The sequence below is a fragment of the Balaenoptera musculus genome, chromosome 2 (genome assembly GCF_009873245.2).
Source record: "Balaenoptera musculus isolate JJ_BM4_2016_0621 chromosome 2, mBalMus1.pri.v3, whole genome shotgun sequence".
In the NCBI taxonomy this organism is placed as follows: Eukaryota; Metazoa; Chordata; class Mammalia; order Artiodactyla; family Balaenopteridae; genus Balaenoptera; species Balaenoptera musculus.
This window is the reverse complement of record NC_045786.1, coordinates 153,453,022-153,469,934: the sequence shown is the minus strand read 5'-3', so window position 1 is coordinate 153,469,934 and position 16,913 is coordinate 153,453,022. Positions and strand designations below refer to the sequence as shown.

The 16,913-nt window shown below is 35.5% G+C and overlaps 1 protein-coding gene across 2 annotated transcripts in view; it reads left to right on the top strand.

The window, feature by feature from the left end:
- Window positions 1–16,200, top strand: part of CEP128 (centrosomal protein 128) — a 435,146-nt gene extending 418,946 nt beyond the window's left edge. For both annotated transcript variants that reach the window (XM_036844970.1, XM_036844969.1), the window contains 2 exons: window positions 8,319–8,427; window positions 15,098–16,200. In XM_036844970.1, coding sequence (XP_036700865.1) covers window positions 8,319–8,427; window positions 15,098–15,225 — 237 coding nt within the window. In that variant the 3' untranslated portion in view covers window positions 15,226–16,200. The remainder of the gene's footprint in view (window positions 1–8,318; window positions 8,428–15,097) is intronic.
- The last annotated feature ends 713 nt before the right edge of the window (window positions 16,201–16,913 follow it).

The window sequence follows — 16,913 nt, the reverse complement described above, 5'->3', positions numbered from 1 at the left end:
CCTGACTGTATTACTGTTGGCAGACAAATAACTGTTGGACTAGCAGAACTATGTTGGCAGCTGGCTGCTCTCATGTTGTTGCTGATGTCAGAAGGCAGTGAGACATCCAATATGGCAGCACTGCTGGTGGAGGGGAAGTGTAGCAGAAAGTGTACAAGTCAGGTTCTCTTTCAATCCAGAAAGAGAACCATCTCCTGCTGTTTATTCCCATGGCAATCACCAGGACCAAATGATCAGATTTCTAGAAAGCTATTGAGATTTTTAGGAGGACCAATGTCCACAACTGCTGAGAGCATAATGTAATATTGTACTAAGCTTACCAAGTTAACTGGTCAAAGCCTGATCTAAAAGTTTAAATTTAGAATTCAATTCAAAGCTGAATCTGACCCAAACTGTCTCTGTGTAGACAACAGAAGCATTTCACAGCTTCTCGTTCATGAGGCCTAACTGGATTTCTGTAGGACATACAGACTTCCTTGCTGTCCCAGCTGTTTCAAATAGAACAGAATGTTCAAAAGTCAGCCAATAACACAGCATTGCTAATCTGAATTCATGAAAGAGCATGGTTTTGTCCAAGATATTCCCATTTGCTACCTGCCCTTTCTGCTCTCTACCCATGCTAAATATATGGTTTTAATTAGCAGTGGATTTTTTAGTAAAATCACAAAAGGCATATTTTGTTCCCATCCTTCCTCCTCCTGAAAAGAAAATCATGATTTTCAATTTCTAGTAGAAGAGTTAGTATGCAATTTCTTTTTAAAGAAGCAGATGTTTTACAGGATAAGATGAGGTAGGTGAGGAAGTGTTGATAATGGCTTTCAGCACAGGTTATGAAGGCAGAGTTTGCCGAAACCCTTTGTCATATTTGTTCAATGTAAGCATGTGTATGCTATAAGAATGTGCTTTGCTCCTGGAAGCTATTTCTCCCTCCTTGAATCTCTCCGTGGTTTGTTTATGCTTTGCTCATAGCAATTAATGGCTGTTAGCACTTTCTTTCTAAGGTCAGCTATTTCTGTACATATCTTAAATCTTCTACAATTGTAGCTTCTAAAGCATGCAATGCATAACTCCTCGTGCAATTCAAGACTGTAGATGATTTTTATTTAATGACTACTAAAATATATCACCAGTGTATTATTCAGATAATTTTACAAATATTGCTTGGGAACAGTAGTAGCAATCATGGGGGAATTTGAGGGAGCTTTAACCCCACAATACCCCAGTTATCTCATTTATAACCACCTCTTTCCATGCTTTGTTAAGAAATCCCATGTAATCTCCTACGTAAATATAACTCCATGCTTCCCCCAACCCCAAGCAATTTTGCCATCCTTTAAGCCTCTCCTATATAGAGATTTAGGGTGCAAGGCTAATCTTTAAGTTAACATAAAAGAAATAGTAAGATAACTATAGGTAAATACTGAAATCTGGGAAATGCTATTCTACTGGATTGTATGATTTTTGAGGGTAGACACTGTCTGCCTTATCTTCGGCTCCAGAATACACAATTCATGCTAAATTGGTGATTAAACTTTCTTTTTTCTAACTTTAGCCTTTTATGGAATTCTAACAAAAATTTAATTGCTGTTTTTCCAGTAATCCTTAGATGACACATCTGAAACCTCGTAGGCAATCAAATCATGCTGAACTCTAAAGCAATTTTTATGCTTTTGAAGTGATCCAGCCATAATATTTAACTAGTTGATTACATCTTGCTCTTTAAAAGTTAAACAAAAGGTTGCCAAATGAGTTGGTATTTTTCTTTGGTATAAAACCTGAAAATAGCAATGGATCAAAAGTGCTTATTTAGGAATCAACATGGGTACTTAGATGAGCACATTTTTTTAACTCTACCAAACCCAGTTCCCCTAACAAGCCACATGCTTTCTTCACCTTTCCCAATAATTTACTCAACAAGAACATTAAGAAAGGAAAGATTATGAAGGAGTTTAACTATAAAGATACCATTGTTAATCATGTCAAATTCAAAATTCTAGATATGAATACTAGATACATAAGGAATACCAATTAAATGTCCTATTAGTTTTTAAATAAACATGTTATAACATATTCATCCAAACAATCACTGTTTCCTTTGAAATAGTCACTTTAAGAGAGGAAGCACTGATTCCAGTGAGGCACCATCATTATAAAATATCTCTGCATCTCTGCTTTTGTTTCTTAAGTCACTGACACCTTTTTGAGTATCCTTGTTTATGGCAAATTTCTACCCACTACGAATATATTCAGTTTCTGAAAATGGATTAAAGTCATGTAGAGCCAAGTCCAAAATGAGTAAAAAGACAAAACAAAACAAAAACTGAGTATGATCTTTTCCATTAGTGAGTCACTAGTAATATTAAATTTTATACCATAAAATAATCAATTGCATAAAGGTAAATTTATCAAATGGCCTGATCTAACACGGTATTTTCATGAGTCTGTTCATGAGCGTGGCTTCATGTTTATAGTATTATGGTATAAATTTGGAAAAGATAGTTTGCATAGTTAGATGTACTGGTTGTTCAGTGGTTCTGCTCGGGTAGATTAGAATTAGAAAACGTTAGTGCTGAGAAATCTTAGGAGATGATCTGGTCCAGCGCCCTCATTTCCTTATATGAAGAAACTGAGAATGTGAGAGTGACAGTCTCCTTCTTCCCAACTTCCACATAGCAAACTTTCATTTCTGTACTTTGGTCAAGAATAATTATATATGATCATTATTGAGTTCCTTAATGCAAATGGCACTGTGCTAAATTGTGGAATGGTGGGATGGGTAGGTAGAAAGAGGTGATCAAAGCCCCACCCTCATGGAGGTAAAACGCTATATAATAGCAGCCATGCAGATTGAGTTAAGGAGGGCAGACTTTAAGTAAACTGTCTGTCCAGGTTGAAGTTTCAAATAGGAATAAAGTTTACTGAGGAAGAGGTTAAGCTTTTTCGAGCACTGATGGAGAATTGGGAATTAAGAGTGGGGAACAGTGCATTGTTAAGCTAGAGACAAATTCAGGAAAACATTTCTGCCACAGATTCAGAAACACATAAGTGTTTTTTCCTTTTCTCTGGGGGAAGAGTTGGATAAATTAAAATTTAAAAAAAATTAAATGCATCATTTGTCTTATAAACTTTGAACTTACAGTATTTCTGAGAGAAAAATACTTGGTGGGCATCATTAAATATTAATCATTAGAGATCAGTTTAGCAAAAAGATTTAGTTGGGTTGGAACAACTTTTAAGAAACCAATTACAATGTGGGTTATGAAAGAGAAGTGGAAGAAACCCAGGGAAAATATTAGAAAATGCAAGTTCCTGCACCCAGTGGAATTTTTGCAGGGAATTCTGGCTAAATAGCTTGTTGAGACTTAAGACAGAAATAAAAATAGGTCCCTGTGCTAAGGGTATAAGAGTTGGCAAAAAGCAAAAGCTAGGATTATTAAAATTGCAAAGAATCTTCCTTTTTAACCAGTACTTCCTTTTTAATATTTAACTATTTAATTGAAAAACAGGTAGGAATTAGAAAGAAACAGTCATCTTATGGTCACCCTGTAAACTTTACTTAGATAGAAATTCCACAAGTTAAATATCAATGTATAATTGGAGAATATGAAGATATTGTTTTCATATTCTGATATGTTGATTGTTCAAAGGGATCGTGGAATATTTTTCTTTTAGTATGTTCTTTCAGGGTTCATTTCATTAGTTATCTTTCAAGGTAGCATTGGGGATTCTGACAGTCTTTTGAAGACTTAGAAAATTTGGGAACTTAAAGACATACAGCTGACCCTTGAACAACTCGGGAGTTAGGGGCACTGACCCTCCGTGCAGTGGAAAATCTGACTTGTAGTCAGCCCTCCGCATCCACAGTTCCCCATCCACATTTCCACATCCTTGGGTTCAACCAATAGCAGATCATGTAGAACTATAGTATTTACTCTTGAAAAAAAATCTGTGTTTAAGTAGACACACACAGTTCAAACCTGTGTTGTTCAAGGGTCAACTGTTCATTGAGTCCCAGGTGTATTCCAATAGCTACTTTAGAATGAGTGGACATGGGCCAACTAGAGGCAGAGCCGTGGATCTGGCTATTATAGTTCAGATGTGCCATACTAAAGGCCTGGGTGGAGCTGGAAGATACACAGATAGAAAGGAGAATTATGCTTTCAATCAATGCTAGAAATCTCCACTTAATCGTGGTTCCTATATAAAATGTGAAAGAGAAAAGCGTAATATATGGTTTCCCGCTAAGAGATGCTTAGTTGATTATGGGCCAGTAAGAGAAAGGAAAAAATAAGGAAAAGCAAACACTCACATTTTGCCCATTGACACCTGGGCTGAGAAAGACAGTGAGAAAGGACAGGAGTGGAGGTGTAAGTCTGGGCGTCTTGCTGAATGAAGCAGATGGCGCCATGACAGCCTCAAAATGTGCCTCCCAGAGGAAGGATGAAGTACACAGGATAGTCAAATCCTATTCGCTCTTCCCAAGGTATGGTTTTAAATTTCTAAAACAAAATCAACTGGCATCAAAGCATAGATTATATCTTTTCTGTTACCAGAAAAAGAACCACTTATATTTTTAATTATACAACCAGCTTCTTGGCATATGACAGTTAAAAATACGGCATATTTAGGAAATACAGAAAAAATTAACAAGAAAATAAATAATCCAACAAATATTTTTAAAAACCTATTTGCGTAATTTAAGGGTGTATGTTTCCCCGCTCTTACTTATAAATATCTTTTTATATTGAAATTACCATTTGTTGATAATTTTATTTCCTCCTTTTTTCATGTAACGTATATATGTGGGAATTTTCTTTATCATCGTCATTATGGTTCTACCATACTTTACTTTCCTGATCTCCTATTGTTGGAAATTTAAGGTTAATTTCAGCTTTTTTCTATTATAAGTAGTCACTTGATGAACATCTTGGTATAAAAATCTTTGTCCGTATTTTTAATTTATTAACCTAATATAGATGCCTAGAACTAGAACTACTGGATGACACATTTTAAGGCTGTTTACTTGTACCCATTTTATCTAAGTTGTCTAATACATTGGCAGAGTTGTTCAAAATATTTCCTCATTACCTTCTTAATGTCTATAGACGTTCTAGTAATATTCCTCTTTCATTCTTAATATTGGCAATTTATATCTTCCCTCTTTTTTTCTTAATTAATCTCAGTAGAGGTTTTAAAATTTTATTGATCTTAAAAAGTATAACAGTATGGGTTTCATTTTTTCACTACTTTTCTGCTTTCTATTTAATTGATCTTTGCTCTTATCTTTATTATTTCCTTCCTTTTACTTAATGTAGGTTTAATTTGCTCTTTGTTTTCTAGTTTCTTAAGGTGGAAACTTGGATTATCAATTTGAGACGTTTCTTCTTTTGTAATATACACGTTTAATGTTATACATTTCCCTCCAAACTGTTTTAACTGATTCTCACAAATTTTGATAAATTATGCTTTTCTTTTCATATAGTTAAAATATTTTCTCATTTTTCTTTTGATCTCTACCTTGACCCACCCATGAGTTATTTAGAAGTATGTTCTTTAATTTCTAAATTTTGGGGAATTTTTCAGATATCCTTCTGTTGTTGATTTCTTCTTTCACCCCATGTGGTTAGATGGCATCCTTTGTATAATTTCAGTCATCTTAAACTTATTGAGATTTGTTTTATCACCCAGCATGTAGTTTGTTTTGGAGAATGTTGGATGTGTGCTTGAAAAATACTTGTAATCAGCTGTTTTGCGGTAGAGTATTCTATAAATGTCAATTAGGTCTAGCTGGCCAGTAGTGTTGTTCAAGTCTTCTTTATGTTTACTGGTTTTCTGCCTACTGTTTTATCAGTTACTGAGAGAGGAATGTTGAAATATCCAACTATAATTATGGTTTTGTCTATTTTTTCCTTCTGGTTCTATCAGTTTTGCTTCATATATTTTTGGCACTGTGTTAATATGTACATACAATTTAGGACTGTATCCCTTTCCCTTAAAATTGTTGACTTATTCAACCACTCACATTTCTTTTTTTTCATATATAGAAAATGAGGAAGTTTAATACAGTCGACCTTTGAACAACACAGGTTTGAACTGCGTATGTCCAATTACATGCAGATTTTTTTTTCAATAGTAAATACTACAGTACTACACAATCCACAGTTGGTTGACTCCATAGTTGCAGAACCATGGATACAGAGGACCAACTATAATCCACATATATATATGTGGATTTTTGACTGCACAGAGGGTCAATGCTCCTAACCCCTGCGTTGTTCAAGCGTCAACTGCATATCCTTTCCTTTCCAGCAATCCTATAATGAATGACTGCCAGTTTCTTATGAAATTCTCATAATTAGTGAAAACTATAAATCACTTGGTTAAAAACCACAGGGCCTTCATCTTAAATGAACCTAAACTCCCTTTTGGTACATGAAAACTGATGATCTTAAGTCATTTTAGGATTATGTCCATGCTTTTAGCTCAGAATAAATGTCTTTTACAGACGTGTGTGTGAGTTTGCATGTGTGTGTGCACGTATACACACACACACACACTTGTTCTTTTTTGGCCTTTCTTTTGCGTTTGTATACATATATATGTGACAAAGAAATAAAATATAAACTTGGTACTTAGTGCAGAGAACGACAACTAATTCATCAGATAGTCATGCTACATGAGGCCTTACTGTTGTGAAGAATCTGTTTAGGCCACCTAACCAGCAGTTGTTTCATCTAGAATCTTTGGCACCATTCTTGATCCCTTCCTCTCCCTTGACCCCGCAGTCATCCTCAATCACAGTCTTTTAACTGGTATTCCCACTTCTACATTTGTGCTGTTTCAGTCTGTTTTCCACAAAGAGGCCAGAGTAATCTTTGAGAAACACAAATCAAAGTATGTCATCCCTCTCCTCAAAACCCTTGATTGCCTTCCGATTGTACTTAAGTAAAAAAAACCCCACATCCAAATCCCACCTCTGGATCTCATTGTAACCACTTCCCCAGGCTCAGTGTGCCTAAGCCATGGGCTTTCCTTCAGTTCTTCAAACACACCAAACTCTTTCTTACCTTATTAGCACCTTCACACGAGTCTAGAGCACCACTCCCTGACCACCCTCCTGCTCCCCCTTACCTCCCACTTTTCCGTCCTCCACCTATGAGTTTTCACCTGGCTAATCCATTGATTCATACTCAGCATTCAAATTATTGCCTTAAATATCACCTACCAGAGGAAACTTCTCTGGACCCCAAATCTAAATGTAGTTCTGCCTATTATTTCCCATTCTTCTTCTTATAGCTCTTATCATAGTTTTTAACTATATTGTGTTTTGTATAGTTTGTTTAATGCCTTTCTCTCCTACAATCCTGAAGATCTCATGATCATATACGCCAATGTTTTATTTGCTCTTTGGCCAGCACATAGTAGGTGCCAAATAAATGATTGTTGAATGAATGAATGAGTGCGAGAAAGAAAAAATGAAGTGTAGTAAATAATTAGAAAACATTTAAGAGAAAAATATTGCAATTTTTAATCAAGTAAACGTATCTTAAAGCACCTGTTTTTTAACCTATTTAATTAGTAAAATTATTCAAAGATATAATTTCCTAATTCCCTTTTTCAGCTAAGATTTGGGGAAAGGGACATATTCATACTGTCCATGAGGACAGGGACCTTTTCTGTATTCATTTTGGTTTATGTGTTAAATATTTGTTGAATGAGTATTTGTATAATCATTATGGAAATCAGTCTAGGTAAATGTATTTAAAAACGTCAGATTGTTTTTATTGACCCCGTATTTCCACCCAAGAATTTGTCATAAGGAATAGTCCTAAATATGGGAAAGGTTATGTATTTAAAGGTATTTCTCATAGTGTTATTTATAGGAGAAAAACATTGGAAACCACCTAAATGCCCAGAAGAGTAATACTTGAGTAAAGCATGGTATATTCACTAGACAGTATATGAGTAACATAAAGCTGAAGGTTAATGACTTTTTAAATGTTTATATTATTAAATGTAAATAAATAACACAGAGTTTTACAACAATATTTACAAATCTTATCCACAGGAAAAAAAAGACTGGAAAGAAATATGTCATGCTGTTATGGCTACAGATGATTTCCTTCTCTCTCTCTTTTTTTTCATATTTTCTTTAACATCCACGTATTTTATTTTTTACGAGGATTATAATTATATTAAATTGTGGTGTAACATAGCTGGTATCTTGAGGTTCAATTTTATTTTCAGTACATTTAAGTGAATCCCAAGCCTTACATTTTTCAATGATTTGAACTGAAATGCTGTGCTTTCTTTTTTAGGATGACAGAAACTTTGCTGAAAGTTCCCATGCTCATGGGTTAGATCAGTCATCCTCTTGGCAGGACCACAGTTGCTTCCTGTCTAGTCCACAGTTTTCACACTTGAACTGTAAGTAATGATGTCCTGTACCAGGTTTTAAATTGGATTTAAGAAAATGCAACTCATGGAAAGATTAAAGCATAAGGCCAGTACATGATAGTAATATTCATGTTGTAAGTTTGAAAAAATTTTCATTATGAATCATACAAATAATACGCAAGTACATTTATAATATTACCCAACTTACTAAAAATACACAGAATCACTTCTTTTTAGACCTTACACTTCTCATAAAAACTGAAAATGAATTACCCAAGGTAATAATCTTAATTAAGCAAATTTTTTTTGGCCTGGAGATTGCTAGTAACTATGGATGAGTGGGTAAGGAAGTTAGATGGTATTGTAATAAAATTCAAGTCATCAAAAAGTAGAAAATCTTTGCATAGAACTGTTCAAAAATATCTAATTTTGTACAAAGAATAAGGATATGAAAACTATTATTGTCCGATTTCATTCTGTGAATAATACAGTGTAAATGTTGATAAAATGTCACACACATTAACGAAGTGCGAGTCTGTTGACCCAGGATACCATCTCCCACCACTTATGCTTCACCTTGGATGTAATGTCCTTAAAGAAGCCTTCAGAACTCACAGTTTTAAGTATGGTTTCTGTTATGAGTGCCCACAAAGCATTACAATTTTCCTTTAAAACCTTTCTCATACTAATTATGGAATTATTTGCTATTTGAGTGACATTTTGTTTACTGATTCTTCTCTTCACCGAAGAGTGAACTCCATGATGTTAGGAGTGATGTCTGTTTTATGCACCACTGTTTCCTCAGCATCCTATATAGAACTTGGCACGTAGTAAAGCCTCAATTAATATTAGATGAATGAGTGTATGAGTTTTTTATTTCAAGTCCACTTTTATCTAATCCATTTGGGACTCAAATGTTAATAGATTCTTAGTTAGATAACCATTTAGCTCTTCAGTTTTCCGTGGACATAGAGTTTGTACATTCAATTTGACAATGCTGTCATTTAAAAAAACTAGGTTGCTATAAAATAAAGTATCAAAATTAGCCACAAGGAAGTAGGTCAAATCCAAAAATGATAACTCTCATTTTTGCTGATTTATATTCATGGATTCATCAAATAAATATTTATTGGTTTCTGATAAATGGTTTGGCTTCCATTATATCATGATTATTTTATTGCAAAAGCTAAGCATTTTCCCTTTCCTGTCCTAACCATTTTACCAAGTGATTCTATACATTTTCATAAACCCTCTGCTATTCTAATCTGGCAGTCACCCTTCAATTTGGATCATATCTCAGGTTGGTTACTGTACCTCAGAATGTGATATACACATAGGACAAAATTTTTATTTTTCATATTAAGCAATGGAAAAATTTCCTCACATCTGTTTGATGTATGTAAGCATGGAAGAGGAGGAGAGTGGGGACAGAGCACCATCATACATCGTGGTATCCCATCCATTAAGGCATTTAAGAGCCTGGAAATAAACAGCACCATGATATGAGCACAGAGGTCATTGTTCTACTGGTATTGAATTTTGCCATTATGACTTTCATAAGGCTCCCTAGAAAGGTACCTAGAAGAAAGTGGTTAGAAGACATTAAGGGGAAAACATGAAATTTTTTAGAATTTTATTTAATATTGTGACAGGCAATAAAAGAAACTGTATTCAGCTTTTCATTCAGTAACATTTCATGACTAGCCCTGGTCATTTCTCTAAGATATAGTACTCATAGGCTGCCGTAAGTTTCTATATAAATACACTGGCTCAAAAAGAAATAAAGTTAAATAAGAATAGGAAAAAATATCATTGAGAACATAATTTGGATAAGAAAATACTTATTATAGTCTATATTGTACAATCTGACTGAAAATTTAGCTTAGAAAGTAAACCTCTTTATTAATTTATTGATAAATTATTTATTTATTTACACATAGTTTTACTCTTCTTTTTGACAAGTTTGTTTTATGATTTTCCTCCCATACCTACCTCCATGTTTTTAAGGATACTTTAAAAAGTTTAATCATAGGTACCTATTGTTAATCATTTTAAGTGATTTAATAAACTTATTTTTAGAAATAATGTTTATTCTTATTTGCTTTTCTGATGAACCTTGAATTTTCTATATCTTTTTCATGATGTAGTATTTTTGGAAGTGAATTAGAATCACCCTGAATACTTCTCCATTTTTGTAGCACAAACACTTTCAGCTTAGTTATAGAAACTGTCCTGTAATTTTTCTTGAACCTTCAAAATTAAAAAGGAGATCTGTCAAGATCAACAAAGAGAAAAATGGAGCCTACAGTAATTTGATAATACAGGGAATGGAAGATATCTTAAAAATATCATTAATGCCCTCAGAGAAATGAGAAAACAGTACATTTAGTAAAAATATGAGCAAGATGCTATGAAAAAGGAACACAGGATAAGAGGTCTCAGAAATTTAAAATATAAACTACAAAGGTGGAAAACAAAGTTGAGAAACCTACAAACAAAGTAGAAGATAAGGAAAAGGAAAGAATGGGACAATAAGAGAGAAAAGATAAGATATTCAGAAAATCAATACAAGAAGGACAGTACCTGATTAGTGAGAGTCCTGGGATGAGAGAACAAAGAAAACAGAACCAAGGCCAGAAGTGGGGCGGATGATGAGGGCTCACCCAACAAACAGCTGTTGCACATCTTTTGTGGGAGCACATCCAAGAAAGGGAGGTAAATATTTTCAGTTTTTGTATTTCTGAGAATGGGTTTCTTCCATTCACACTTGACTGAGACTTTGGCTGGCTATAAAATTCTAGGTTAAAAAGGACTTTTCTAAGTCATTGCACAGTCATCTTCCAAAATCCAGTGTTGCTGTTGAAAAACCTTATGTCTTTTTGTTTTGACTCCCATTCCTTTGACGTGATCATTTTCACCACCACTGCCCCCTCTCACCCCTGGCCCAGCAACTTTTAGGATTGTCTCTTTAACCCCAGTGAGTTTTGTGATGATATGCCTCCCTGTGGGTCTTGTTTTATTGAGTTTTCTAACTATTTGCTGGGACAGGGTTGGCGGGGGGGCTTTTAATCTGGACACTCATATTCTTTAGTTCTCTCATAGTGAAGGAAGAAAGAAAAGATTCCATCAGGAGAATCTTTAGGAAATAAACAAAAAACTGATAGATTATGTGATTCATTTGAGCACTTAGAAAAACTACTAATAGACATATGATTAGTGTAGGTATAACTGAGCTATTAGAAACAATTGAGAGTGGTTATGAAGAGTAAATAAAAAACAAAAACAAAAATTAAAATTAATTTATTAATGAATTTTAATAAATAATCAATTAATAACTCCAGGAAAAAATGAGCAAGAAAAGAAACATTTGTCACAGTAGACCTATTAGGTTTGTGTGATCCATATTTACACAGTCATAATAATGTAAATACTATTGACATAACTACAAGTCCAGATGTAACTCTATAGGGAGGATGGGATGAGGGAAAGTGGATGGGTGTGGATAAGTCTAAAAATGATAAATCAGAAAATAGCAATATCAGCTTTTTCTTTCAAAAACTGAAGCAAATACAGAAAGTAAAGCTAAAAGGGTTGATTGTGGTTGACTCTGGGAAGCAGGAGTGTGGCACCGGGAGGGATGGGGCAAGAGACTGCTGTCTTTCTATGTAGCACTTTGGTGCTATTTAATATGTGTATGTATGTACGCTTTGGCTAAAAAGGAATCTTACAAAAATAAAACGCTCCTGAGAAAACCCCAGCTTTTATGTCTGACCAGCGAGTGCTGGATTTTCTTAACCTCTGAATGAAGCATGAAAGCTGGGGGGTGGAGTTTAGAGCAGCTGAGGCCTGTATGGAGACCTGGGGAGTGACTGAGGTGCTGAGGCAGACGTGAGTTTATGAGCCCACAGAACAGGCTACTTCTTCCTCAGGTTGGGATTGGTACTGGAGGAGACCCTTTTGTCTGTGCTGTTGACGCTAAGGCACTCATTCTGCTGACTTAGGTGCCCTGTCAAAACTGTGACCAAACGAAAGTGTAGAATCACTGACCACGGAAAAAACAAAGGAAATGGGAAAATACTGCATAATTTGTGGTCTCTGAAATGATCCAGCATTAATGAAAGTTTGTTTTAAGTAGTAATTTATGTCAGCTTTGTGTAGTTCAGGTCAATTCAAGAAAAGGTAGATTCGTCCTGCCAGGAAGAAGGGAAGAAATATATAAATTGTAAGTTTATATTACCATTGGAAATAGGAACACAGAAATCCATTATTTAGAGCTGTGATTACTACCAAATTTATCCTGGCTGGCTGGAAGCTGTGGCCATGATTCAGGACACTCTTTTAGGAGGCTTGGATTCTATTACCTGCGGCCTGTAGACAGTGGGGGCTTAGTAAGAGAGACTCATAATGCCAGCTTTTGAAACTGTCATTTTTACTTTTTATAAGTAGTGACTGACCACTGGTCTCCATGTATAGCTCCTTTTAGGCTAAAGGAACACAACTCAGGACAGGGCCTTCACTCCTGGGGCCCGGACCAGACTGGGTTTGAGTGAAGTCTGGAGTAAACTGATGACTCCTCGAAATCTCGAATTCTTTGAGATTCAAACGTTAAATGTTTGTGGAGTCGGTATCTATAAACTCAATTTAAAAAATAAATGCAGATTGCAATTTTTCCATAATTCTAACATTGTGGTAAACAATGTTTACTTAAATAAATAAATAAATAAATAATCCCAAAAAGAAAAGGACTGTGATTTTTCATGGGGGGGAAAATGTTATCTGAAGATTACTTCAGGAGTTGGAAGTGAATCTTACATATTAATTTAACTTGATATTCTTAGAAAAGCAAATCAATGAAAGTTACTAACAAGAACTTTTTTTTCACTTCCTTACTTCAGAATATGTCGCTATAAAAAGAAAAGTTAGTATTCTTAATTTGTTTTCTGACGTTCCTTTAGTGGAGGTTTAAGTCCCTCAGATGGGACTTATCCACAGCGAGAACAGCAATACTCTTCACTTCTGTGTTGTACTTCAGGAACCCCCTGGCTAACTGAATGTATGCTTCATGTGTCATCTGTCCTCAAACTTGTAAAATAAGGTGCCAAAGATTTATAGCAATAAAAATGTTGGGGTACTGCTGATGTAAAAAATTATTTCTTGTCCTTTATAGGATTTATTTATTTCATGAAAGCACAATCTTTCTACCTCTCCATCTTATAGGTTCATTCATTGTATGTGATAGTGCTTTTTTTTTTTTTGGTGATTATCTTTTCACTGACATTAGGTGCCAGATATTTTTAAATAATTGAGTTCTGATTATTGCGATTTGACAAAGTATATACTCTATAAATGCTTTCTAGAAAGCAGCTAGAAAATCCCCAGTTGACTATCGTTTTGAAATCCCTTAAAATATATCCAGGTGTTCAAACAACATTTACTAAGAGACTATGCACGAGGCTCTGTGTTTGGCTCTGGGGTGATACAGTAGTGACTAAGACAGAAAAGGTCACCTCATCTCATGCAAGAAACAGGTAGTAAGCAATAAACAAGCAAAATGGTGACTGGTGCTATAAAGGTGAAATGATAGAAGGTACCAGGACCAGAACTTTATATTAGTGATCAGAAGGTTACAACTGAGCTGAAACCTGAATGGCAAGAAGAACCAGCTGAGTTAAAATTGGGTGGGAAGGGTTTTCCTGATAGAGGGAGAAGTGCAAAGGCCCCAGAGAAGAAAGGGGTATGGTCTTCGAGAGAGATGGAACACTGAAGGAGTGAGAGAGGGAGGGAGGGAGGGAGAGAAGGGGGGAGAGTGAGAATGAGTGAGGGAGAGAGTGATTGGGAGAGAGCGTGGTAGGAGCTGAGGTCCTGGTGGAGCCTTTTCAGCCACCATCAGGTGTTTGGATTTTATTCTAATTTCGCTGGGAGGCTGGGGGCGGGGCAGGGGGAGGGAAGGGTTAATGCAGTAGAGTGGCATAATCTGATTTACCTTTTAGAAAGATAATTCTGGTGTGTGGAGAAGGAGGCAAGATGAAAACAGAAAGAGAGAAAATGGTGGCTTGGGCTGGGCTGACGGGAATGGAGGTGGTGTGAAGCAGAAGGACTCAGGTGAAATGGGCGGTGGAGTCCTCAGAACTTCCTCTCAAATTGGATGGGTCGAGCAGGCAGGCCAAAGGAAAGAAGGAACCAGGGTTTGAGAAACTGGGTGGATGAGTGTATCATTTTCTAAGATGAAGAAGAGCAAGGGATGGGCAGACATCAGAGATTATAAATCAGGTGGGAGTATTTGACATAGACATTTGGATATAGGCGTCTGGAGCTCAGAAGAGAGGTAAGAGGTAGTAGAAAAACAGTAAACCTAGATTCCAGATCTAGTCTGTTTCCTTCTGTGTGAAAAAGAGGATTCTGTGAAAAGGAGGCCCTTAAGATTTCGTCCTCTAAAATTCTGCATGCTTTAATATCACTATATACTGAACAAACACACATCTTCCACCCTCACTCTTCAAATCTAAAACAAACAAAATTAAATCCCATGAACATGTGTTTTTAAAAATATAGTAAACTATTTTATTCCTACATCGAAGATTTGTTAGTCCATGTAAAGTTTACAGAAAACTAGATCAAATGCAGTGATTACTGACAATTTTGTCAGCCCAGGGATTCTATTCATCTAGGTTTATTTTTCTCTTTTCTCCTCCCTTGCCAGCATTTATCCAAAGAACAGTTGCTCCAGATTCACCTTCAATCAAGGAAGATGCCACAAGTTTACTGATGGATGGAACAAGTCCACAGTCCAAAAAGGAGGAATACGAAAGCAAAAACAGCAAAATGTAATTAGTTGCTTTACATGAGTGTTTTATAAATAATAACATATGTATCCTTGCTACAGTTTGGCCCAGATTATCTAGCAGACGTTATCTGTAGCTTCTGCTCTTCAGCATTGCCAACCATTGACTGAAATAACAGTGCAGTTGGTCTTTGTGGATGATATAAGTTAAACCAATCCAAATGATATCAGCTCGTGAATGACATGCAACTAACTTATTGGCAACTTATACCAGCAGAGAAAGAATAATATTTTTCACCTTGCATTTTCCTTTTTCAGGTGTCGTCAGTCACATTTTTCTGACCCAAATTTGGATTTATAATTGAGGTGTTTCAAAAATGACTGGCTAAAAAGGAGGAAAATGAGTACCCCTTGAGGCAGAAGTTGCCAGCACTTTAAATTCAGGGAGTGTTTATATACAATTGATTTTATTTTGATGCTTTCTCCCTCATAAATTATCATGTGTTATAACATGTCATGGAGATATGCATATATAATATGAGGCAGTCCACTTTATAAATGCTCAGGATTCTTACATCCATCATCTCAGCAGTCTGCTACTACGTGCAGTATCTTAAAGTTTTTTTCCAATCATCCATTTTTTATAGCAATAAAGAATTTACAAATGATATTTGAATTGTAGAGCTCTAAAGAATTCATTCATAGCGCAATTTATTTATTTGTCTTTTTGTGGCCAAATATCCCACTGTGATCACTCCAGTCATATCCTGGACCATCTTTGGTTTACTCTGACCAAAATCACAGCACCAAACTCCTGTGTCCATGACATTTACTTGCCAAGAGTTCTAGTATAATTTGGTACTATCTATCCGCTTTCAGCATCTTAGCCTTTCTCGACATCAAAGTGTTTTTAAGAACCTATCCCCTTTACATGCTGATCTACCAGTGGAGAAAGATTTCTATTAAATGCTAAATAAGAGTAAACATCCAGGAACTAAATCCCACTGAGTCATAATGGAAAGATTCTGAACAGACAAGGACAATAAAGAGATATCTTTGTAATGTGCATTACATTTTGTGTTTGTTAACATCTACTCGCTTTTTAGATTTCTCATATTTCATGAAGATGCTTCTTTTTCTACTCAAGATACGTTGTCCTAACTTACCACATTTGAATGTGCAGAAGAAATGGCATTCTCCATGAACTCGAACTCAGTGGTCACTACGGAAGACAGAGAGATTTTATTTCAAAATTTACCAATACAATCTACATAACCTCTGATAGTACAGCCTTGCATTTTGCCATTTATTCATTCCAAAAACCTTTTACTGAGTTATTACTATAGGCCAGTCATGGTGTTAAGAAGGAAAAAAGAGACATAAATACAGGTGTGCATGTCCCAGAGTTTGTTTGGCACTAGGAATTACGTGAGAAAAGGAGTGATGTGTTCAGGCAGGCTGGAGAAATTCTGGAGTAGACACCACTAAGCAGGTTTGATTTGTTTGTATCTAACCTTAAGACTTGGAGCCATTAATGTGCTAATGAGCACCAGAGGTTTTAGTGGGAGTGGTATCACTCTATAGTAATATCTGGGGTATTGAAAAATTATGTCAGTATTTTTTCCTTGATGTTTTGACCAGTACCATAATATTGATATTTTATCTCCTTGGATCTAAATGACTAACTGGGAAGGGAATAAGGGAGAAAATTAACAGGTTTTATTTAAATCCTACA